This window comes from Mugil cephalus, chromosome 12, assembly GCF_022458985.1.
Source record: "Mugil cephalus isolate CIBA_MC_2020 chromosome 12, CIBA_Mcephalus_1.1, whole genome shotgun sequence".
Lineage (NCBI taxonomy): Eukaryota > Metazoa > Chordata > Actinopteri > Mugiliformes > Mugilidae > Mugil > Mugil cephalus.
In genome coordinates this window covers 17,174,504-17,198,446 of record NC_061781.1, presented here as the reverse complement: position 1 = coordinate 17,198,446, position 23,943 = coordinate 17,174,504, and the positions used below count along the sequence as shown (strand labels likewise).

At 43.6% G+C, this 23,943-nt stretch overlaps 1 protein-coding gene across 1 annotated transcript in view; it reads left to right on the top strand.

Moving 5' to 3' along the window:
* Positions 1-10,491: 10,491 nt before the first annotated feature.
* Positions 10,492-23,943, top strand: part of LOC125018124 (NALCN channel auxiliary factor 1) — a 76,471-nt gene continuing 63,019 nt past the window's right edge. Inside the window, exon 1 of the mRNA XM_047601793.1 lies at positions 10,492-12,006. Within this exon, the coding sequence (XP_047457749.1) occupies positions 11,275-12,006 (732 nt within the window). The 5' untranslated portion in view covers positions 10,492-11,274. The remainder of the gene's footprint in view (positions 12,007-23,943) is intronic.

The following is a 23,943-nucleotide window of genomic DNA, read 5'->3' as shown; positions in this document are numbered from 1 at the left end:
CCATACACAAAAAAATAAATGTTAAAATAGACAGTAGCAGTGCTTTAACTTTGGAGAACTATGGCCTCAGGTCTCACATGCTGAGCTCCAGAAACACTGGTAGATACAGAGGCAATAGGTTCTGGAGGCCTCAGGCACATTTGATATCCCACTTATAAAAAACACCCCAGCAACATCTGGGTAGAATTTGCCATCTGTGAGCTCCCTTTTTCATTTATGTTCCCGCAACAATCCCAACAATTTCTTGGATTTGTCTGTCCTGCTGGTGCGCCCCTGAGTAGACAGGCGTTTGAACTCTAGATAGACCTCATGCTAAGCTAATGAACGGCTCCAGCAACGTTCGTGAGAGTGCTATTGATGTTTTTCTCCTAAGTCTTAGCTAGAAAGCAAATAATCATATTTCGTGAAATATCAAATTACTCCTCAGAGGCAATTGCCACTTTAGCGGCCATCATCTTCATCATCACCAATCCCAGATACAACACAATACTTTAAGAGCTGCCTTGTGCTCAGAGCTGCTCACATTGGGGAAAACCAAAGGATGTCTCCGTGTGAAGGACATCCTCTTTTTGAAGGCGGTGCAACCGCGAAATAAAGTCAGCAGCAACATCAAGGGCATTCTGTAATTACAATGTGTTCAATTTAGCCTGTGGAGACTTCAGCCTCTATAGAGAAGTAAAAGCGTTCGTCCTTGGAAAAATGAAACCGCATTGTCTGACTGAAGTCAAGAGGTCTCTAAAGGTGGGCTAAACTGTAAGAATTCGAGTGCATGTAGGGTCATGTTGGGAACCGCCATCTGTTTAAAGAGCAAATTCACTCAATTTAGAGAAAGCTCAGTCACTTTGTGAAGGTCAGTCAGACCCGTAATAAGTGATTGAGTTGTTTGGGGAGATCACTCCTGACTAAGCTGATACCACAGGACATGTAGAGTCTGGTCGCCAGTAGAAACAGACAGGGTTGCGGCCCAGATTAAAGGTTACTGTTTTATCCTGTGGGGACGGAAAGGCCATCCTTCATTTCTCATTTAATAAGTGTGTGTGTATTTGTGCACGGGAGTGTGGGTTTGCATGGGTATGAGTGTGTGAGTTTACATGTACTGGATAAGGAGACAGAAGCCTTCGTGCTTTATAAACAGATAAATAAAGCTGAAGAATGATATTATGTGAAACAGATAATGATTTTATAATATTTTTATGATAAGGAAGAAGAACTATAGAAGTGATTCCCTTGGCATGGAGGCTCACAAGCTGTCATAGGCTGTGTCTGTACACGCATTGTAGCAGAATGAGAGCTTGTGTAAGTATTATGCATCACGTTGCCTTGAAAGTAATGGTTTATGTGCTGCAAGTGCAAGAAGAGGGCATTTATTCATCAGCGTGTGTCAGCAGGTCATGCTCTAAAGAGATCCTGCAGCACAGTGGTGCAAATAGTTATAATAGCCCAGTTGTTGGCAAGTAAGAGTAGTAACAACATTACTTCCTTCATCCCGGGATTAAAAATATCACTTGACTAACAGCAACAGTAAAGTACACAATGAATTACACAAGGTAGCTGTGTAATTGTAGGAAAAATACAGTTCCAGATTGCAGCACATTTACACATATGTCAGTGGTTTATGTGGAAAGGGTTGCATAAAGAATGTACCAAGAACATGGATGCAAGAATGATTGAGTGAAAGGACAGACAAACAAGTCCATGCAGTGATATACTGTACGTATCCAGCATCCTATATATCACCCCCTGCAGTTATATGACCCTGGAATAGCCTTTGCTCAGGCACTCTTGTGATTTAAAGACAAGACTTTAAACCTGTGAATCTGGACAATATATCACTGCCCCCCCCCCCCCCCCCCCAATATCACCACACTTGGCTGTTAGTTGGTGTCTGTTTCGGGCTATTTCTCTTGTCTCTGTCTGCCTCACACTCACAGGTACACACTTCAGGCACCTCCTCACCCCCGAGGGCCACACAGTAAGAGCTTAATGAAAAGGTACTTTACGCTGGCAGCCGTGCACTGGGGAGATATCCTCAAATGTTACTGTTAATGGGAGGAATTACCAGACAGCAGGCTGTTCCGTATCTGGGACAGACAGATTTAGATGGATACATGGGCGCGAACATGTGAATCCTGGTGACAGCGTATGTTACCTGGTGAAATGAGTCACGGCTTATTTGTGCATGTGTGTGCTAGCCAGCGGTGTAGCCTAGCTGTTAATCTGGTTGATTTATGTCCCCCATGCCTCGCCTCTTTGGACCCCAGCATGATTACAGTGCATCTCTGCAGCTAAAGCCATGCCCACCAAACAACCCCACCCCCCCCAACCACATAAATTTGCCTTGCTGTATGATGGGAGCTCACAAAATCAGATGATGCTGATCTGCTTGAGCTGATTGATTTAACTACAGACATAATTTCAGCATATCATTTATGGGTTTCTTCCTTCAATTTGCACATCTCCGTGGTGCAATGCATCACAGCTCCGGTGAGCCTGGAGGACCGCGGCGAGAAAGGATTGATGTTCTTCCGTGCATCATTGCTGTGAGGGGCTGTTTAATGGCTACAGTAATGGTTTACATGCTTGATAGAAAGGTGTGGAAAACATGGGCTGATAATGTTGCTGCTGCCTCATAATCTAAGCTTCCGAAGGCCACGGCCGCGTTCTTGAAGCCCGGTTTTACACTGAGATACAATAGATCAAGAAAGCACAGAATTGACCACTTTTGACCTTTTCTTGAACTTTACTCTGTCTGTGATGGATATTTACAGAGTCTCTGAAAGGGGAGCATGACAGATGGGGAGAGAGGAATAAGTGTCTGAGAGAGAAAGGAGGACGGTAGTTTAGAAAGAGGGAAGCGTCTGTGTCCTGCTGCTGTGGGAAAGCCGAGCCTCCTTCACATCTTAGCTGCTTTTAGGGGGGCAGTTTGCAGAGCTGCAAATGGGCCAGTAACACAATTTACAGTGACAAATTATTTACATTTAACACGGCCGCGGGCTGACTGAGTTTACAGGGGTGCATCTAAAAGAAAAACCTGCGAACTGTTGCTAATGGAAGGCATTCCTCCTCTGGTTATCTCATTTGGGCTTAGATGGTAGATGGCCAGGAGAGGCACAGATGTGCGCTGTGATCAGAAGTAGAGCAAGTCACCACGGGGAGAGAGGGAGAGAATCGCACGTGACTGGTAGACTGCAGAGTGTGTCTGCAAAGTCATCTGAGGTCGGTCAGTCTGTGTGATGAGATAGATGATGCAGAATGAAGGCCTGAGAGCTGAGTACAGTGCAGTGCCACACGAGCCCAGGGCCCTGCTATGCACTCTGCATAGCAGATCAGATAACGATTGATCCACAGCTTCATTTACAAACAAGAAAGCCGCGCGGAGAGCGTTACGGAAAACTGGATTTGCGCCCCTGCATTTAGGGCTATGCTGCACCTATGGTGGCTGACATTGTTGGCTTTGAACTTACAACATTTGCTACGCTGCAGCTGATTGTCAATGGGGCAAAGGCAACATCGATGAGGGCCGCAAGGAATGGAAATGGTTGCTACATGTTTCTGATGTTAGTGGAAATTGTGGAGACTAAAATAAGTCTTTGGAATTTGTTGTCTGAGAGCGAATAATATATAAAGTTATTTCACTTTCAGTAAAAACTATGAGAGTGGAGCTACATGGGAAAAGATTCACCGGCCAGAGCAGTTATCCTATGTGACAAGCGTACAGAATCTGGGGCAATAGTTATCTTTTGAATAGTTTTATTTTTAATTTTTGGGCTAAAAGGGTGGAATGCCAGTTGACAGGCAGACTGACAGTGACACAATTAGACAGAAAGACAGTGATGACATCAGGGAGACATGTTGAAAGAAGAAGTGGGTATGGACGAGCGTGATTAGCCCTGTAAGCTGTGTATTAACAGTGAATGCCTAGCAGTGTTCAAAGGCTCAGCTTGCTAAACACTCCAAGCAGAAGAGTGGAGGAAAGGGAAAGAAAGATGAAGCGGGGGGATTGGAGCACAGCTACACTGGCCTTCCTCCAGTTCCATCCCAAACGCAATCTGGGTAGTGGCTGCATGCTCATTCCAGTGAATAAACATCTCCTGCAGGATGAGAGGTGACTGGATCTCAGCACTGGCTGCTTCACAGATTCCATGTTAGCCAGGATTTGACTTCGCTCCCAGTTCTTCAAAGGCTGAAGCACATTACTTTTTTTTTTCCACTTTCCCGTTGGATCCAGGGGCAGACATATCCCTTTCATCAGAAGGTACTTTTCTCTGACAGCACAGATTAGCGAGAGGCAAATGCATTAAGAAATGCCGGGCTCAGTTTCCTTGCTCACACACTGAGCCTTTACCATGGTTTGCATTAATAAACGGTTCATTTGAGGTCCTCTCTCTGTTGTCCTATTAAAGTCAGCATATGAAAAATTGATGCAACACTCACATCACACGAGGAATCCTAAATTTAAAATGATGCTAACGCCTCTGTGCAGGTGCAGAAGAAAAGCCACTTCAAATCAGTTTGATCTCCATGAAGTACGCGGAATTTAATATGAAGAGAAAAGACTGGCAGGTGAGAATTGATAGAAAGATGGAGAACAAATTAAGCACTCCAGGTCTAGTTCAGACTGTTGATTACACTGGGGTGCCTGGTGGCGTAAACACTTCGGGTTGGGCCTCAGCTTTCTCAGCTGGCGTGTGGAGCTGCCACCTCAGACCTGGAGTTCCTGTAAGCCCTGCCTTCTGTTGTTTACAATTAGGCTAAAGCTGATGTTAAAGGGGCCTGCTCTGTCTGTCTGCAGGAGGAAATGGAAGCGCTTTGCAAAGCGGCCTCATGCAAATCCACTTCAAGTTTACTTTGATTAAAATGTGTAACAAAACTAAAAATCTTTATTTCGGTTCAGTTTGTTTCACACTGTACATAACTGGAGAGACAACACACTCAAAAGTTGACAGAATGTTGCATATACAGTGGATAGAGAATAGACTAGATATAGATGAGCATACACTGATCAGCCACAACATTAAAACCGCTGGCAGGAGAAGGTATCAACATCGATCCTTTTGTGATAGTTCAATGGAAACATGTGGACCTGGCATTTGTGTGGACGTTACTTAGACATGTTCCACCCACCCACCCAGACCAGATCAGGCACCCTCACCCCATAACAATGACACTCCTTGATGGCAGCAGCCATCCCCAGCAGGATGCAGCCTGACACACACCCACACAAAAAACTATTTAGGAACAACTCAAAAAAACATGAAGAACACCACAAAATGTTGACCTGGCCTCCAAATTCCCTAGACCAAAACTGATCAAGGATCTGTGGGATGATCCAGATAGGCCCCTCCCCTCCCCAACCCATAGGACTCAAAGGCTCCCACTAACAGTAATCTGCTGCCAAACACCACAGACACCCTCAGCATGCCCATGTCAGAACTGTTTTGGAAGCACAAGGGTGACCTACACAATGCTGATTGGTGTATAGTTAAAGACTTTAGTGTTGCTTTATGATGTGCAACAATACATATTCTGTTTCATTAAGAGCAGGCAGTTGTTCAGTCTGGACCAAGTGGTTTACCGACAGACGGACACTGCCTTTTTTTAAAACATTAAAACATCTATACGCATCCAACATTTTAAGGAAACTACAGAACAGTCAGTTTGTCATAGGCCTTAAAGTATGTTTCAGTTTCAGCGTTTAAAAATATTTCACATTACAATGTGTAATACATATCTCACTCTCTGCTAAAAAAGAGTCAAAGTCTTATGATGCTTACTAAAGAAAGAAGTGTTAAATCCACTGTGTGATTATCATTTTCTATCGCCTTCTGTTCCTTTCCCAGAGAGAGCAATCACTATGTAAAAGACCATGTAGAGACTCGGAGAGCATGAGGATACAGTCTCAGGCCATCAATGATGTAACATCAGGGTAATAGGGGAAGAAGACTAACACCAACCCAACACTGAAGTTCATTTAATTACACTATGCACATATTCAACCGTGTGCGTTTTTGAAGTTGGTCACAATTTAAAATAAGAACAGAACACAGTATGAAGGTATAAAGTGGGGGTATAAATAACCGATTTGTGTCCCCAGCCACACAATGCTGATATTACACAGAACTCGAGGGTGAACACAAACAAGTCTCCTCTACAGTGTATTTGTATTCTGTGTGTTACCTTGCCAGGGTAAAAGCTGTCTTCCCTGACAGGCACATTTCTTTTTGAAGCTGGAGGCTGGGGGAATGCAGAGATCCAGATTGCACAGTGGGAAACATGGACCAGGAATTCGGGATTGTGGACGTGGGAATGGGCAGTGTCCTTGGGAAAGTGAGCCGCGTTGATAAGCTGCTTACAGATTCCTGGAATGGAAATCGGGGTGAGCCAATCGATCGCCAGAGTAAAACCATGCTGTGGTGCTGCGTGGGGAGGGAGCTCAAATGGCATGATTGCATCTCCATCACTGTCCAAATCCCCACCACCCCCACTCCATTGACGACTTGTGCACTGAACAATGTACGTTTGTTTCACCAACAGACCTTTTTCTCTTTCGACTTGTCCAAGGAGGGAAAGCACAGGTGCAATTATTGATGGCTCTGTTCCATTACATGCCATAAGCCACTACAGTGAGGCAGCTTGCACCAGAGTAAGACCTCCCATATATGTAATGTGCTTTCTTTATTGTTACAAATCTGAATATCATGAAGCAGATCTGTGTCCCCATAAACACCAGCACCATACGGGTCATTTTTGCATATTTAATCCCTTGAACCGTTTGAATCACTGCAGACCATTTTGCAAATGCTCCTGTCGTGTCGCAGATTTTTAAATAGATTTTTGTTGCTCTTTGTAACTCCCTTGAAGCGCAGGCAGACACAAGCGGCTTTCTTACAGCTGGTTTATTGATGCTTGTCCTCAAACCACCGTGACAACTAAACACACAGCATTAATGACAAAACAGAAAGTTAACTTAGCATAAATAGCATGCGGAGCAGTGGAATATAAAGCTTTCAAACTAAGGAAAATACAAACGAGCAAAGCAAATACCACGTTGGCTGCATGGTACCAAGACAATACTCCTCAGATCTCTCCTTCTTATTGTTAAAAGTCCATATGACTTCAAAATATCACCAATCCGTTTCCTTCGTGCTTACTTCCTGCCATCTGTCTTACTTTTCGAGCACTTTCAAAAAAAAATATACAGCTACTAAATAAAATAGTGCATGAGAATAAATGTAACTTACATAAATTCTCAATTATGACGTTGAATTAAAAAGAATTGGATTAAAAATATGGATAAATTACCTAAAAAAATATGAATGCAACAACAGTTACACCATTCATCTTTGTTTCTTTCACACATGCCTATTTTGTTTTTTAAACTATAGTACACTTTACAGAGAATGCATTACTGCACTACTCAAAGGATTTAGCAAAACAGATGAACAGCCTTTTCAACATATGTGTGCAATGATTGTTACTGAATTAAGTCAGTTAAATTTTAAGAAATCAATGGCTGCCAGGAAAATAACAATATCTCAAACTACAGATGATGAGAGACCAGAGACAAAGGTTCTTTCTTATGTGACGGTCGTCTTGTCTTGTCAGTTTGTAACATCCACTCGGGATCGTCAGCCCATGCTGAGGGTGTCGTCCTCTTTAACCAATCAGAGATGCTGAGCCTGTGTCTTAATCCTCTCTGACGTCATACACATGAAAGGCCAGAAAGAGAAAGGAGAAAAGAGCAACACAGCTTGATGGCGAATGGAAACAGAAAACGAAAGGGTTACATCAGAAGAGCTGTGTAGGGTGAAAGTAAGAGAGAGACGGGGGCAGTAGAAAAGATAGACGGAATGCTGATAGATGACCAAAGGGAGAAAATAAGTGGAAAATTGAATAGGTGAGGAGCAGACGGCGAGAAGAATATCTCATATGCCTGGTGTGAAGAGCAAACAAGGGATAGAAGGAGATACACTGACAGGATCACTTAAGGGGGTCCATTTCCACACTGACAGGGTGCGTAGGAGGTGTGAAGGTTGTCGATTTGACACACTTTGGCAAATGGCCATGTGCACGGTCAGATGACGTCACCAGTGTCTTTCCTCTCGCCACATTTTCCTCCTCCTCTGATTGTCAGCAGGTCCAATCTAAGCATCCACCTCTCGCCTCCTCCTTGTCTCCCCCCATTAGAGAAGTCAACGCCACACTAATGAGAGAATGACAATAAGGGTGCATAAATATCTTGACAAAAAAAAAATGCAAACTAAACACTTCGCCATGAGTTTAAGTTCTTGGCACATCTCAAGAAAACAATCTTGACTGAGGTTACTTTTTATATTCTGAACTGAATCAGGCCGACAGCGATGCAAACTGCATCCGAGAGAGCACTAAAAAGGCACTCAACTTCCACTTTGTTATTTTTGATTGTGTGAACCTTTTTATAACTTTGTCTGAATGACAGAAATACACGTTCAAGTGCCTTTGAGGAGCCGGGCAGGACAGTGATATGAAAATAGAAAGAGAAAAAGCTTTTTTTTTAATATTGAAATCCCACGTTTGTATTCCTAGAGACTCAAGAAACGAAACGTACAAATTACCTTTGATTTGACAAGAGCTATCAGTACAGTGAGACAATAAAATCAATACTACGCATGTGTCTAGGCTACAGTTGTTTCAGGGAGAACACACACACACATTCTCCAGCACGGATAGTGGATGAGTCATGTCTGCCAGCCCTTACTGTTACTGTGATGGCTCCAGATTTAAGGGCCAGTAATCTGCATTCATCTCACAGTCTCTCTCCTTTTCTCTCTCCCTTTCTCACTTGCCCTCACACTACTTCTGCTTCCCTCACCCACACACACAAACAGACAGGTAGGAAAATATTGGGGGTGGTGTGAAACTGACAACTCTCTGCTGTGCCAGACACACACTCCGTATGTTGTTGATTGTTCCCCCCTTATGAGCCCACATACAATCAGCTCGAACCGCTCGAAACGAAGATATGAATATGTTATCATGAGACTCCTGCCCGGGTCCCTGCGTCCAGCAGAGTAGGACAAATCAAAGCCACACGCCGCATTCAGGGTCAAAGCCGGAGCGAGAAACTGAGCAACTGCAGTTAAAGGCAGAGCAGACGATCCCAGCTGAAGTAGGACATCTATCCCCTCAAGGTCAGATCACAACATCCTGCAGTGACATAATACGTGAAAGCGACGAGTTATGAATGAGCGTTCGAGCACGCCTATCAACGACTCAAGAGATGTTTGAAATATCAGCATCCAAAATTTCAGTTCCAGTTATTGCTCATACCGCAACCTGGGACCTGCATTGTGAACTTTCAGTTGTCGTTACAATCAGGCATGAATCACAGGAATTTAATCTTTCTGTGTGACATTTTAGCCATAAATCAGCTGTTATTGACAAGGTCTGCTCCTTCCTGACGACTTGTCAAGCTGCTTAATACAAGAACAGCTTTTGGTTTGTTCGGTTCAGATACTCTTTTGAGCTTACAAAACTGCACTCAGTGTAAGCTCAAATCAACAACCTAACAATGAGAGGGTATACACATCTTCTATGGTTGTGTTTTACAAAGTCTCCTGCAAGGGACTGGTTTAAAGCTACAGCTTCCACATGGTGGACGATAACACATGAGCTGTCCACGGTGCTGAAATCCAGTGCTGAAAGTTGTCCAACAATACATAAAATTAACTGCTTTTTTAAATTATTATTTATTTATCCCTGGCAGAGGGACACTAGCCGCAGTAGATATAATTACATTTATCTCAGATCAGCGCTTTTCCACCCTCAACAGCCAGTTGTAGCAAAAGCTGCCTCCCGCACAGCCTTAAGCACAAATTAATCAGGTAATCATCTCTTGTCTTCCCCTCAATATACAGCTCATTAACATCTAGCAACACTCTCTTGTCTCCTTTGTAGCACCCCAAGCCATGCACGAATGAGGATAAATACTGTAATTTACTTTCAGCACCATAAGAGCAACTATCTCGCCATCATTCTCTTTCCCCGTTTTGTCAGATAGGCGTGGACAGAGCCTATAGAGCCATACTGCGAGTCATGTGCTTGTTTGAAACCCACTGACCAAACACAACACAGCTGATAAGACAGGAGGCACTTGCAGGATGAAGATAATATTGTTAAAACTGCAAGCGCAAACCTTATGCTTGTTCAGCTGCGTTACACTTAATCAGCAGCGCAAGCTTGACTAGTTTTCAGTAGTGTAGTCAAAGCTGTTCTTTCTTACTTTTCTTTTTTTAAAATGCATTTTCACCTGCGTCTCCTCTTGCCAAGACAGAGCGTTTGAGTATTAACAGTATGTGGTTTGGCATATGGCACAGCTTTTATTGCGTATCAGCTGGGCCGGATCAATGAATCTTAATGACTGTATGGGAACAGTGTGTGACCTTTTAACAGCATTGTTGTTCTTATGAATGGGCCAGCGTCTATCCTGCACCAAAAGCAAGATGTCGCCACTAGTGTGCGTTTGTTGTCTGCTATGACAATATTTTGGCAATGATAGACTCGTGAAGAGCTGAGTGGATATCCAAAACGCCGATAAGCACCTTTCTGTGTCTGTGGTCTCTCTCTCTCACCCTCTGCATATGTGTGCGCGCGCGCTTGTGTGGTGTGCATATAGGTAAAAAGCTGCTCCGCCACTGCGCAACGATGGAGCTATCGCAACGATGGAGATGACGCAAACAGACTCAGCTCTCCGAAAAAGTGTTTCAAGACGAACATGGCGGCAACTTAACCGCGGTCCAAGATGACAATGGCCAACAGGAGAAAGGATTCGATGCTTTACGCCCAGGTACGGGACAGAGAAACCAGCCTGCCTGCATCAAAGGGGCTCATTGCTCTCCTTTAAGTGAATCTGCAAACAGAACGGCAGCAGACGCGCAGCATCAGTACCGAGAGGCTCGCAACAGCTGGTCTCCCTGCGCCCCTGACGAGACAAACCCGGAGAGGGACGGTAAGGAGAGAGGGGCATGCGGTCAAAGAGGACGCCGTTTCCCCCCGGAGAGCCATGGAGAACCGGGATGCGGCAGCGCGAACCTTAATCTGTGCGGGCACGCTAATTGGATCGGAATAGCACCGATTGCTGCGGGCGCGATAGTGGAGCGCCCTGGACCGGCGGAGGCACGGCACCCCAGCGTTACAGAGGAGAACCAACCGGAGTCCATCTCCCAAAAAGTCAATGAGTATTGTGGCAGAGCAGCCCCCGCGGTGGAGTCGGCCAGGGCAGCACTTTCCTAAAATATGACCAGGGGTGCTTGGATGCGTCGGCAGCATGACGAAGGCTTAAAATACTGGTTTGCACCCCGAGAGAACGAGAAGCCATTTACCGAGTCGGAGCGGGCCCAGAGATGGCGACTGTCGCTGGCCTCTCTGCTGTTCATCACCGTCCTACTCTCTGATCACTTGTGGTTCTGCGCCGAGGCAAAACTGACGCGAACCCGAGACAAGCGGTCGAACGAGGGGCTTGCAATTACGGACATGGGCGAGTACCCAAACTCCCTCCACCAACACCATATCCCAACATCACCTGACCCCCACCATCTCGCCAGAGAGCAAGATGTTATTTTTCTAGGGAATTCTACAAAACCTCTGTGGCGAATGGACACCTGTCACCCAGACAGCCTGTCCAAAGACTGCTTTACTTTCACGGACGCGGAGACCGTGTGCCTGGGCCTCTCTGGTGGAGGGGAAGAGGGGACACAGTTGGCGTACGTGAATCTGAGCGATTTGTACCTTTCTTTTTGTAATTCCTACTCACTTTTGGATTTGTTTTACGGGTTTACTAGTCCGGACGATATGAATTGCACCCTGGATATGGCCATGGGGGTGGATCAGCTGGGATGCAGTGAGTGTGTTCGGGCTTATCAGCTTCTCGACCAGCAGGCGGAGGAGAACTACCACGAGTTTGAGCTGCTGGTTCAGAAATATGAGACGGATGCATACTCGGTTAGGACGTGCATGGAGGAGTGCAAGGTAGGACTAGCGAGGCCGGGTCTGGCACGCGCCCATACACACACACGCACGTGCATTTAAGGGGGTGGGTTCCTGGTCGTTATGGCAACCGTTAGGCATATATGTCAGTATGCTGGTATTTATTTATTTATTTTTTAGTATTCAGACCACCAGCAGGCTTCCAGTGCCTCCACAGCATCTTTTTCGCCTGTCAGGGTTTGCACAAATACACACAGCAGAGCATAGCAACTCGAGGACAAATCCCCAAATACTCCTGCAGTCCATCATGCGCTTGTTTCTCTAGCTCCCTAAGCCTAATCTTTCTAACATGGACTGCTTTGTGAACTTTAACTGAGGAAGTGACATTTGCCACTTGGAACAAGATCCGGTTTTCCTCTAGCACAGTGCTACCAGAAGAGGGGAGAGAGCACTACTGAGTGGTGCACGTTTCAATATCATTAATAGCACTCCAGTGATTTCTGAACCTAATCCAAGCTTTGCACTGTCCCCAGTTTACCTGTTGTTCCAATGGCACAGCAGTCTTAGAGCACATATCTGTGGCTTACATGTCGTGCAAGTTAACAGCATTGCAGCTTTCAATCATCTACATGCGCAGAGATACACAGCTGGTGTTGTTGAACCTTTACCGTCCAGTGCCAGTGTGCAGTGCTGAACAATGAAAAGCTGTAAAATTAAATAAGGTAGTTAAAATACACAATTTGTTGTGCACTGGACTGTGGCAGAGGTAGTGCAGAGTCTTGTGTTCACTGTCTATGGTGCTGAAAGGAGGGTCAGCAAATAGCATTTTACTAGAATGCACTGCATACTTTTTGTTATAAGAATTAGTAAGGCAGTAAATGTATGCTTACGTAGTAACCATAGCATCTAAGCATATCCTCCATCTCTCACACCAGATTTAAGTGTGTTTCCTTGTTTGTCTTAAACCCCAACAGAGATATAAAATATGGAGTGTGGGGGTCTTCCAGCAAAAGGATGGAGACGCAGTGGTATGGAAAGTATGGAATGTGCTTACAGACACTGGGGATGTGGGAGTAAAGCCTGACAAGGACAGTAGAGATTTATGATGTCAGGTTGGCGTGCACTGGTAGCGATGGAGTACATGCATCATTAGGCTGCATGTACTACACCTAGAGATTTATTTTCACTTTTCACGTGTGCTGAATCACCACAACAGCACTATTATAAAGGTGAGGGAATGAACCTTGGGAATTAGGAAACCTTCCTTCAAAAATCCAGTTGTATTGATCCTGCAACCTAAACCAATTTCTGCAAGACGGATGTTGTGCAAGGCTAGGTGGTCAGGGTGCTGGCGCTGTCAGTGCTGATAATCCATGTGTGTGAGGAAGGATAGTTAGTGGGAGGATGAACAAAGCAAGGACCTTCACAGTGGGATCATGCATTGGAGTATGTAGTTTTCCTCGTGAGTCATACATTAATTTTTTTTTGCTTGTTTCTCAGTGTGTACATATGCATGTACCATATACATGTGTATCAATTTATTTCTATGACTTATAGCTGGTTCCCTATTACACCATTTAATCAGTAGTGTGCTTTTTGCACTTCTACTCTTTGCTAATGTAATAAGACACGGGCAGGGCTACAGCAGCCTTTTAGCCCCTTTAGCCCGATCTGAATTGCTAATCTGCTTCAGTGTTCGTGTGACCTTTGTGAAAGCAGAGCACCCCAGGCCTGCTTCACAAGCCACCGCTCCTTGAAGAACCACTCTGCTGGACAATAAAAAGACATTAGGCAGCTTGAAACAATAATTATTGCTATTCACCGTTATCTCCCTTATTTCTCTCATCTCGGGCCTCCTCACTCATCCACATTTGAAACAACTACTCAAGGTTTCTTTTCAGGCACTAAGTGCAGGGAAATTGTAACGTCATGTGGCGTTTTTGTGTTGTCACAGCTCCGTGCATTTAATGGACGAAATAGCGGTGAGGTAATAGAATAAGTGGCGTAAGGTGAATTTACAGGAGGTAATGGAAAATATAACGGCCCGAAAGATGGGGAAATGTCACGACAAGGCAACAATATAAACATACATAAGCAGTGCATCCACACTTAACTGGTGTAAACTGTGGCTTTTCATCATTATTATACAAATGCGTAGCTCTGTCTGAGAGAATCACATGTGATTCCCCATAAAAGACTGACGGGGCTAATAAATATCTTACAAGTATTAGTTCAGTATCTGTAGTCAGGGGAGGTTGATGCATAACTCGCTTCAGTGAACAAACCTCCAGCACGTGTGACATAAATATAAAAAGAAACTCGGCTTTGTCGATGGAAACCGCGCTCTGCCGTCAGTGAAGTGTTGAGCCATAGGACTGGCTGCATTTTTGTACACCCGCATATGCTATTTAATTATAAAAGTTATTAAAAGCACAAGGCTGCCAAAACAAATACTGTATTCGTGTTGTGTATTGGACCAGTATTTACTACTGTGAGTACCATGTGATAAAAAATTATGTTACCTACATTTGTTAGACAAAAATGACTTAAAACAATGTCAGACTGATCCATTCAAATACTGACAGTCTCGAAATGAACAAGTGGCCTTGGAATTGAGAACCACATACAGGATGTTCAAGTTTCAGTATGAGTTTCAGTATTCTTTTGGTTCTACTTTATGAATCAGAATAACTTTATTGATCCCAGGGGGAAATTACAAAATCAGAATACCGTTCACATCCTCAGCTTAATTAGCAGTCCCAGACATTAACCCAGATTGAACCTAAACGATGCCCTTCCGTAGAAGTTTGGTTGCTGCAGAAAAATCACAAGTGTAAACAATAAAAATAATGATGGATGAATTCCATTTTGCAGCTTCTTGCAGTTTCAGGTTTCTCTTTTTGTGCATGGTGGCTCACTGTCACAGGTTATAGCTTACTGGGACGCCTGACAAGAACCACACAATGGAAAAGAAAATACAGCTAAATTATTCCTATTATGACAGCATATTGCTGCACAAACGCCCATATTTAGAAAGAGTGCCTTGCTTGAGGCTGTGTATTACTCCCTAATTTCAGGACAACATTAACCTAGCTAGATTTCCAAGATCAGGGTTGTTCAAAAATCTGTCACCTGGGATGAAAGAATGATGACGAAATCAGAGAAAACCAACATTATTAAATGAGGAATTAATAAAAGACAGATGAAGCAAAGTCTCATCCTACTAAAAAGGATTAAAATCCCCTTAACTTTGTTAGTTTAGTTGTCCTTGGCTCTCAGTTGAATTGGTCTTCCCTTGGCCATGAGTTCCCACCTGTAGCACAGGTCTGATAAAAGAGACTTGGCGTCTGTAGGCACCTGGGGGACAAGACTAAACTACTGGTGACGACTACCAAAGGCTGCAGCCGGCACACACTTCAACACATCAGATTACGGTGACAGCCTGGAGCCACTCACGCATTTTAGCAAAACACTACACTCTGCCTGTCGCACGTGTCACAGATCATGGTGCTCATCCTCTCTTCGGTGGCATGACACTTCATTCCAGTTACGCTGTGGCTACACTGAACTTTGTGCTTGGTTGGATGTTGGCTAAAAATATGCTATTAGAAAAGTGAGGTCAACCAGATGCAGGGTTGCCCATATGTATGGGCCGTCTGCTGCGAGCAAAACTGATCAAAACCAAACATAAAATATCCCCGTACTGCATCCACTCATGCACGTATGAGTATATTTCAACGTGTGTTTGATGTGACAGAAATCATGCAGGCTCGTATGTTGCGCTCTGCACTTGTGTTTTCTCTATTGAACACAGCCAACCTGTTTATTCCAAACACGCACACACACACATGCACACATAAACTTAATTTAATCAGGTTGTCTCACTGAGATTGAGAATTGTTTTTCTTAGAGACCATGAAACATTCATAATTAGACATATATGTTTTACACGGACAAGTTGGCACGCACACAGCAACACACACAAGGAGCCCCATGCACAGTGTTTCCTGCAGGTCCAGACCTGACTGTCCCTTCCGGTGTAATTTAATTTGCACTCCCATAATTCTCTGCTTCTCTGGTGGCCGTGTCTCCAGGGCTCTGTCTCAACATGTTGATCTCCTTTCTTCCTCTTCTTCTTTTTCTTCTTCTTCTTCTTCTATCGGCCAGTGCCTCTCTCTCACTGCCACGTCTCCTTCCTCTTTGTCTGCCTCCCATCTGTGTCAGGGCTCTGAGGAACCAACTTCACACGCACACACATGTCCAGTATCTGCATCCACATCACCTCCACCCCTCTCCTCCTCGCCCTTACAGATGTTCTGTCTTCCCATCGGGGGCCTTGGTTTCTCTGTCCCTCTCCCTTTCTGCAAATATGTGGGTGTTGAGCTCTCTCTTCCAGCTGGAGCGATAGATACTAATCTAGGTTAAGGTCCTTTCCTTGCCTTCAATTACAGGCCTGTCCACACAGATACCACTGTATTCTCATCTTCCCTGCCTCTCTGGTCGTTATTCAATCACATTTTCTCCTCTATCACTCTCTATTTCTGCGAGACTATTCACTGGAGCCCGCGCTGAGTTTAGTTCTTTGGGTCTATGTGTCAACTCCAATTCTGGCTGAAGCTGTTGGGGACGGGAGTAATTAGTTTTGCAGACATTAGGTCATGTGGATAAACAGAAATTTTGACCTGATGATGGCACTGTGTAATCACTTTTATGGTGACTTATCTGACTTTCCACAACGGAGTCTAAAGGGAGTGGGAAAACCTTTGTGCCAAATTTCAAAGCAATCTGCCCAACAGTTGAGACTGAAAGTTCGTTCTTAGAAATGGAAGTGTCACAACAAGGTCCATTAGTAGCTTGGGGTTTTTGATTATAGCAGGTGATCTTGCTCAATAGATGGAGATTGACCATTTGTGATGAAATGGGGGGCGTTAAATTCCCATTACCAGTTCTTTGGTATAAGGTTCCATCACTGGAGGAAGATTGTGGGATTCATAACATCTATGAACATTGCGGTGAGAATGTTTTTTTTTTTTTTTTCAATTTATCCAGCAATTGTTGAGATATTCCACTAGAATATATACGTGTATCACAAGGCTATTAAGCTGGATCAATGGGGCGCCAAGAATGTCTACAAGACGTTTCATGGAGACCATCAGAATACTTCAAATTAAACAAACATTAATCCAAGCGAGCCCTGCCACTATTATATTATATCAATACGGGTCAATATGGGCATTGTATTGTATCAATATGGGTCCTTCAAGGTCCCTATGAAATCCATTCAGACGTTGGCTCTTTTATAGGCGTTCTTTTGTGTCACGCAGCCACACTCTCATCAGAGTATGAGATTATTAACATGCCAGTTGGATTTTATTATGGGGCATGTTTCAATCTATAAAGAGAGGAAAAGAATACTTCTACATACAAATGGATTGTCCAATAACTAATCGGAGCTATTTCATTCTAAGTGTGTAACAACAGCATTGTCAGCCACTACATAAAGTTGGTCCAAATGATTTGATTGGTCAGGCGTATCTGGTCAGACTCGTCTGATTGGTCAGTTTTGACCTCCCCAGCTTTCTGTTCATACATGAACACATTTAAATATTTGATGAAATTGCTTCTACTTGGGGAGATGAAATGGAAAATGGAATGTAGGCAAAATGTAAATATCCGCAGAATGCTCCGAATCACGTATGTAGTGACACTATCGGAAGAAGAACTAACGTGGCGTAAGATTCGTTTATTTTAATAAAAAACTCATGTGGCGCTAACCTGCACATCTGTTTAAATGAGCCGCTTCGCATATAAATTAAATTAACAAAGTCTTTGGCAGAGCACATAATGTACAGATGGTTCTGCTATCAACACAGGCGGCATGGGCCTGGTGGACGTCCTGCACTTTTGTCTCTCTTCCTCAAATTCAATTAGGGCTCTGTTGCTTTTCTACACAACTCAAACAGATCCAGGGAAACTCCCCTTCATATGAGCTGCCAGTGTTTGTTTCTCCCCAGGCAGGAGATAAGGGAATGTGTCTGTATGAGAAGAACACAGCAGCACTCCCATGGAAACGCCTCCTCGTCATTCTCTATTCCTTGTCTACACAGCACAATGAGATCGCACACTTCTTTCTCTCCATACATTTCCACCCTCCTGTAACGCAAGCCTCGCTCCTAAAGACTTCTTATCCTCACGCGGTTATCACGTCAACGCAGGTTCCCGTTTCCCTGGTGTGCGATTAGGATGTATTAAAGAAGTCAAAATAGAGGTGTACATCTGCGCTCTTGTCCATGCGTGTGACTGTGCTTTGTGCCGGTGTGCAAGCACAAACTGCACGTATTCAATGAATCACTCCAAGCCACGGCCCAGCCCCACTCACAATGAAAGGCAGGTTTCAGTGAGCCCTTTTAATGCGTCCAATTCAATCAAATCATTGACATAAACAAATGAGGACTTTTTACAAATGCACACTTTGTTATATACCTATTCTCTCCCCTCTCTCCGTCTCCCTATCACTGGTATGCTTAGTTGAATGAGTTGATGCGTGGGTGATGTGTTATGTTTGATTTTCTGTGACAAACTGGAGAGAGAAGGGGTGAGAGGGGGGAGCGGAAATGGCTTTATAAAACCATATAAAAGGAGGACTCAAATCTGTAAACATCATTATTATTCTGAGGTGTCCACATTTTAAATAAATTTCAACGTGGCAGCAGTAATAGTGGCCATTGTGTTTCTCTACAGATTTTGTACTCATGTCCAATATTTTGCTGACATCTACTAGTTTAGTTATTTGCACTCTTGGCTAATGGTGGAAAAAAAAGAAGATAACAACTGAATTAATTAAACCAGGACCATCTGAGATATGCAAATGCTGCCATGACAGCCCAGGAATGTTCTGCTTTGTGCTAAGACGCGCAGGTTGCTTCACTCTTTGCGCGTGAGGCTGACAATATTCGCTGTTTATCTGAAAGGAAGAGACATTTTCTTTTCACTGTAAAGTATCATTGATAAAAAAATGGATTCCACTTAATAATCAGACCTTCATTGAAGCAGCACAGCGGGAGCTATTCATAAAGCGGGGAGTGAATGTATGCGCTCATTATTATTTCAGTAATAACAGTAAGCTTTGCTGGTGTTGCACATGCTCGAATGCGGCATGGAACGGAGCCGCACGTCACATTTTATTTACGTGCGAACGCATCTGAATTGTGGATGAATTCGGGAGGACGGGAAATTCTGCGTATAATGATTTACTGAATGAGGGCTGAAGAATTAACAAAAGTTTAACAGACTGTGCAGATAAATGTGATTTTATTCAGCCTGATTCTGGTGAATGTGTATGTGACTCCCGGTATATACTGCTGGAATCTGTCCAAGCTGACTGCAGATTTTTGTCACCTCCCCCGTTTGCAGTCACCAGCTCTTGCCCCCTCTCCAGACGCGAATTTTATCATCTTAACTGAGCTTATCAAATCAAACCACTTCCTGCTTGCATGAGCAAATAGCAGGACACTTAGTTCCTACGCACTTAACTTCTGAGGTGGCATTTCCTCACTAGCTGCAAGTAGCTAATCCTAGGACCTAAACCTTAGCCACCATAACCATATCTTTAACCATCTTGAAGCTGGGGAGGGTGAGAGATAGTACTAGTTGAAAATAGGCCAACAAATCTATTTTACTGGTGTTCTTGAGTCTGACTGATAGTGGCTCCACACTGGTCTGTGCTGCCTCCTAGAAAAATCCACACACTTAAAATCACAAGTTCTTGCTGTAGCATAGAAGGCTGCGTGTAGATTTAACATCTAGATGGTGACTGATTAATTCATCTGTCCTTGGTTTTAAGATTCAGGAGGTTCTTATAGACTTTCAGACTTGGGAAGTCACTCAAGTCACTCAATAACTTTGAAATTGTAGTTCAAATGGAAGGCGCCAATGGTTAATCGATACTTAGCTAAGCTGCTAAAGTTGTGAGTATCCTGCTAATAAGTACAAGTTGTGCCTCTTCTGTTTATTTTGCTGAACAGATTCATGTGCATCACCAATTCTGCATAAACCTTGAGAAAAACTTACAGGTAGTTTTGGGAGTTGGGAGATAAATTCAAGTGTAACATAATCATAAAGTGTCAGATGTTTAAAATCCCATCTATACTTTATTAGTATATGAGACGCTTGAAATGAGGTCTGACAGAGAGAGGAGACGAATAAAAGCATGCAGCAGATATAAAGAAGTGTGCTGAGAAGCTGGAGCCTGAGCAGAGAGACAGAAACCAGTCACAGTTCCCAGACTCTGGTGACATTCTCACATTACTGACTCATCATCATCAGTCGCTCACAGCATGTCCTGATTCAGAGAGAGCATAGCAGAACAGGGAGAGGAGATGAGGTACATGCAGTCTCCTGTCTCCAAACTCATACTGTACTCTACATACACAGCATGAGCAGATGTACTGTAGTACAAACAACAAAATGCCTGGCATCAGGTGACACGAGCACAGGAGCGAGGGAGAGACAAAGGAATGATTAGTTCAGAGGAAATATGCGCGCAACATGATGGGCCTGTGTCAGACAGTCCTCCCATCCTCTGGCGTACAGTATTTTGTACAAACAATTGATTTGAGCACCTGGTCCTACATAATCCTTTCCATTTTAATCAGGCTAGTGTTTCTCTCAATGAGCGTGTGCATATGTTAAATGAGGTTGCACGTGTCCACGCGTGATTGCATGGTCGCACAGTAGAAGGCTGTGTTGTATTTGCAAAATGAGATTTAAAGGAACAGTGTAAGCACTGGAAGCCACTTCTGGTTTTGCACAGTCTTCCTGCAAAATTTTCTGATTTGTACTCTTTGAGCTTTGAGCCTTAGAGGTAATGTTAGGTGGAGCCAAACTTACTAGCTTCAGATTTACCATGGAGACATGCAGGCAACATTCATCTTTTCATCTAAACTAGAGAGCACATTTTCTGCAGTGGAGATCTTTTGATTGTATTGTGCATTAATTAAGTGATTAATTATTCAATTTTTTATGAATTGCTTATTTAATTTGTCAGAAAATCAGGCTAAATGCCCATTATAAGATCCTATTACATATCTGCAATGCTTGTATTTTTCAAGAAATGAAATAAATCCAGTTCTAAACACTGAGGGTGCTTTTACACAGAGGTTCAGAAACTGCTGTATCAACTGTTCCCTAAACAAATTATAGGTATGTGAGCATCATTAAATATTCCTTCATAATTGAGCAAATAAAAGCAACAAATCCTTCTGTTAAATTCAGCATGATTGTTTTTATTATTTTTTTGCTTGTAAAACTGAAATAATTATGTAAGCCAATTAAATTCCAGCCCAATCAAAAACACGTTTTGTTTTGTTTTTGTCGTAAATCGAGGCGTACGTGTGTCTATGCGCATTTTTCCAGGTGGGGTGACAAATGTCTAAAATAGCATTCATGGCCACATTACACTAAACGTCTCCATTAAAACCCGGATGCAAATGAGCTTGTGTTGTCCTCCTCACAGCCCTCATTATGAAGCCACATAGGCTGATTATTCACACCATTGCTCCAGTGGCACCTAGCAACCACCTCTCCACTGAGGAAGCGTTTCAGCTGCGTGACACATCCAGTGCGTAAGTATGCCAGACCAAAGTTTGGTGGTGGCAAGGAGCAAGGAGTTGCCTCACTCACCCCCCCCCCCCCACCTCCCCACACACACACACACACACACACCTCCTCTGGTCTGACTGTGTAATTTGACTGGATGGATGGAGCAGTGAGGAAGAGGGGTTATTGATGGGTACAGATAGAACATGGAAAAGGAACAAAGCAGGACAGGAGAGGAATGGAGGGGAGCTTGACCTGATGATGAGGGTCTTATCAGCACCTCTTCGTAATGGTTTTTCAACTGCTGTGTGTGTGAATTGGATAGTGGATAATGGAGGGGTTAGTAGGGCTTTTCACCTGCTGAAGTTCCCTTGTCTAAAACCCTTTTGTGCATTTGTCCTCAGCCCCATCTGCCATTTGTCAACTGAAACCGTGTCTATCTTTCTTCACCTTTTTTACTCCATCTTTCCCACTTTTATGCTTTTGATTACATGTCTTCTATCTTTCCCCTGCCTGCCAACTCTAAGTGTGACATGGATGGAGCTCTAGTCCTGTCCCAATTTGTCTCCTTTGTTGTGGTTTTCCTTTACAGTGCCAGTGACAGCGCTTCAGTGATTCCCTCTAAATTATTTATCTATCATTGACTTTTCAAAAGCTCAGAGGAAGAACTGGAACGCTCCTCTCCTTTGCTCCCTCCGCCCGTTGACAGTTTCCTGTCCCTCACTTCACGCTGCATGCACACCGACACAGGCGGGTCTACGCATGGCTAAGCAACACCCAAACAGAAACGCACAAAAGCAGCAGGAAACACGTTTACAGGCAATATTTAGCCCCGTTTTAACGGCAGGAACTTTACCCTGGAAAACAGAAACCTTCTCAGGCACAACTTTATATGTGTTAAACGAAACCGCAAAGTTCTGGGTTTACGTGACATTATTATTTTGAATTGGAGTTTAAATGTAAAGGAGAATGTTAGAAAGTTAAAGAAAATGGCTTCCAGCGTGACTACAAAAAACTACAAAGAAGCCACAATAAATAATCACTTGGGAGCTATTCTCTACTATGGAAACAGCCATCATTATCTCCACTTTTAACTGTGCGCATCCTCTTTCCAGCAACAAACATCACAGCCACATAACTGTACATAAAAAAAGTAAACAAGTTAGTTTGTTGCTTTTTTAACAATCTCTTCAGGTTTTGGAACACGAAGAAACATGCTAAAACTCAGTGATAGTTAGCTAACCATTTGATTAATAAAGCTCTAAAGACTGAATTCTCATCTGAGTCGCAGTACAACAAGCTCTGAATCCAATAAAGCACAGTGGAGACAATAGCTGGTGAGTGTTTAGGCAGTAGGGATGAGGCTCACTCAAATTTAAGCTATTTATGGGGTCCAGAAAAGCACTCTATGAGTGTGTTTGCTTGCTGTAACCTGGAGGCAATGAATGTGTTCTGCTGTAGATATCCTCTTTCCATCTGTAATCCTGCGGAGTCTGACCTCTGCATTGACGTTTTCTCCACACCGTCACCTCCCTTTCCCTCGCTGCCCATTTCCTCTCTGCATTTATTCCATTGCCGTTTCCATTTTTATCAAGGTGGTTACCCGTCACAAAAACGCTGCCCCCCCTGTTCGTCACCTCCTCCTTCTCATTCTCCCCGTAGCCCTAATCCTCCTGTGCAGGCTCTTAGCTGGATAAATCTGTCTCCCATCCTTTCTCTTTATGGCAGGATTTACAGCAGTATCCCTTCACATCCCCCTTTTAGCACTCTTATGGTAGCTTCCAGTGGCGCAAGGTCATGCTCTTTGGAGATCATACAATTCACTTGCACAGTGGGGAGAAAAGATCCCACGAAGGTGTCTAAAAAAAATAAAAAATCAGAAATTAACCAAAATATAATTGAAAAGGGCTGCGTTAATGGGTTAAGCAGACATTGTAAATATAATAAGGAAGGAAGGGCATTTTCAAAAAGGAGACATTCTGATTATAACCCAGGCTATGTGACTCGCTGGTGTAATTTATTATTGCTTTAACAAAACTAGTTAAATACAGGTTGGATAAGCCTGACAAAAAAGAAGTTTCTATTTCATACTATATTATATATTGGTGTTTTCATACAGTGTTTTTCAGTTCAGTGCGTTAGCGCCTTAGCTTCATGTGCCACCATTCCTGCAGTGTAAGGTTTTAGACTTGGGACGTGGACTAGCCGGAGACGGTTTTTTTTTTTTGTTTTTAAATTCTTAAGAGCAGTGTGGTGGGGATACGAGGGAAGGCGTAATATATGCACGTGTGCGGTGACTGTGCGAGGAGGGAGAGAATGAGGCCGACGTTCACAAACCGACTTATTGATTTCCCATGTGAAGGCAGGGGTGAGTTTTTGGAT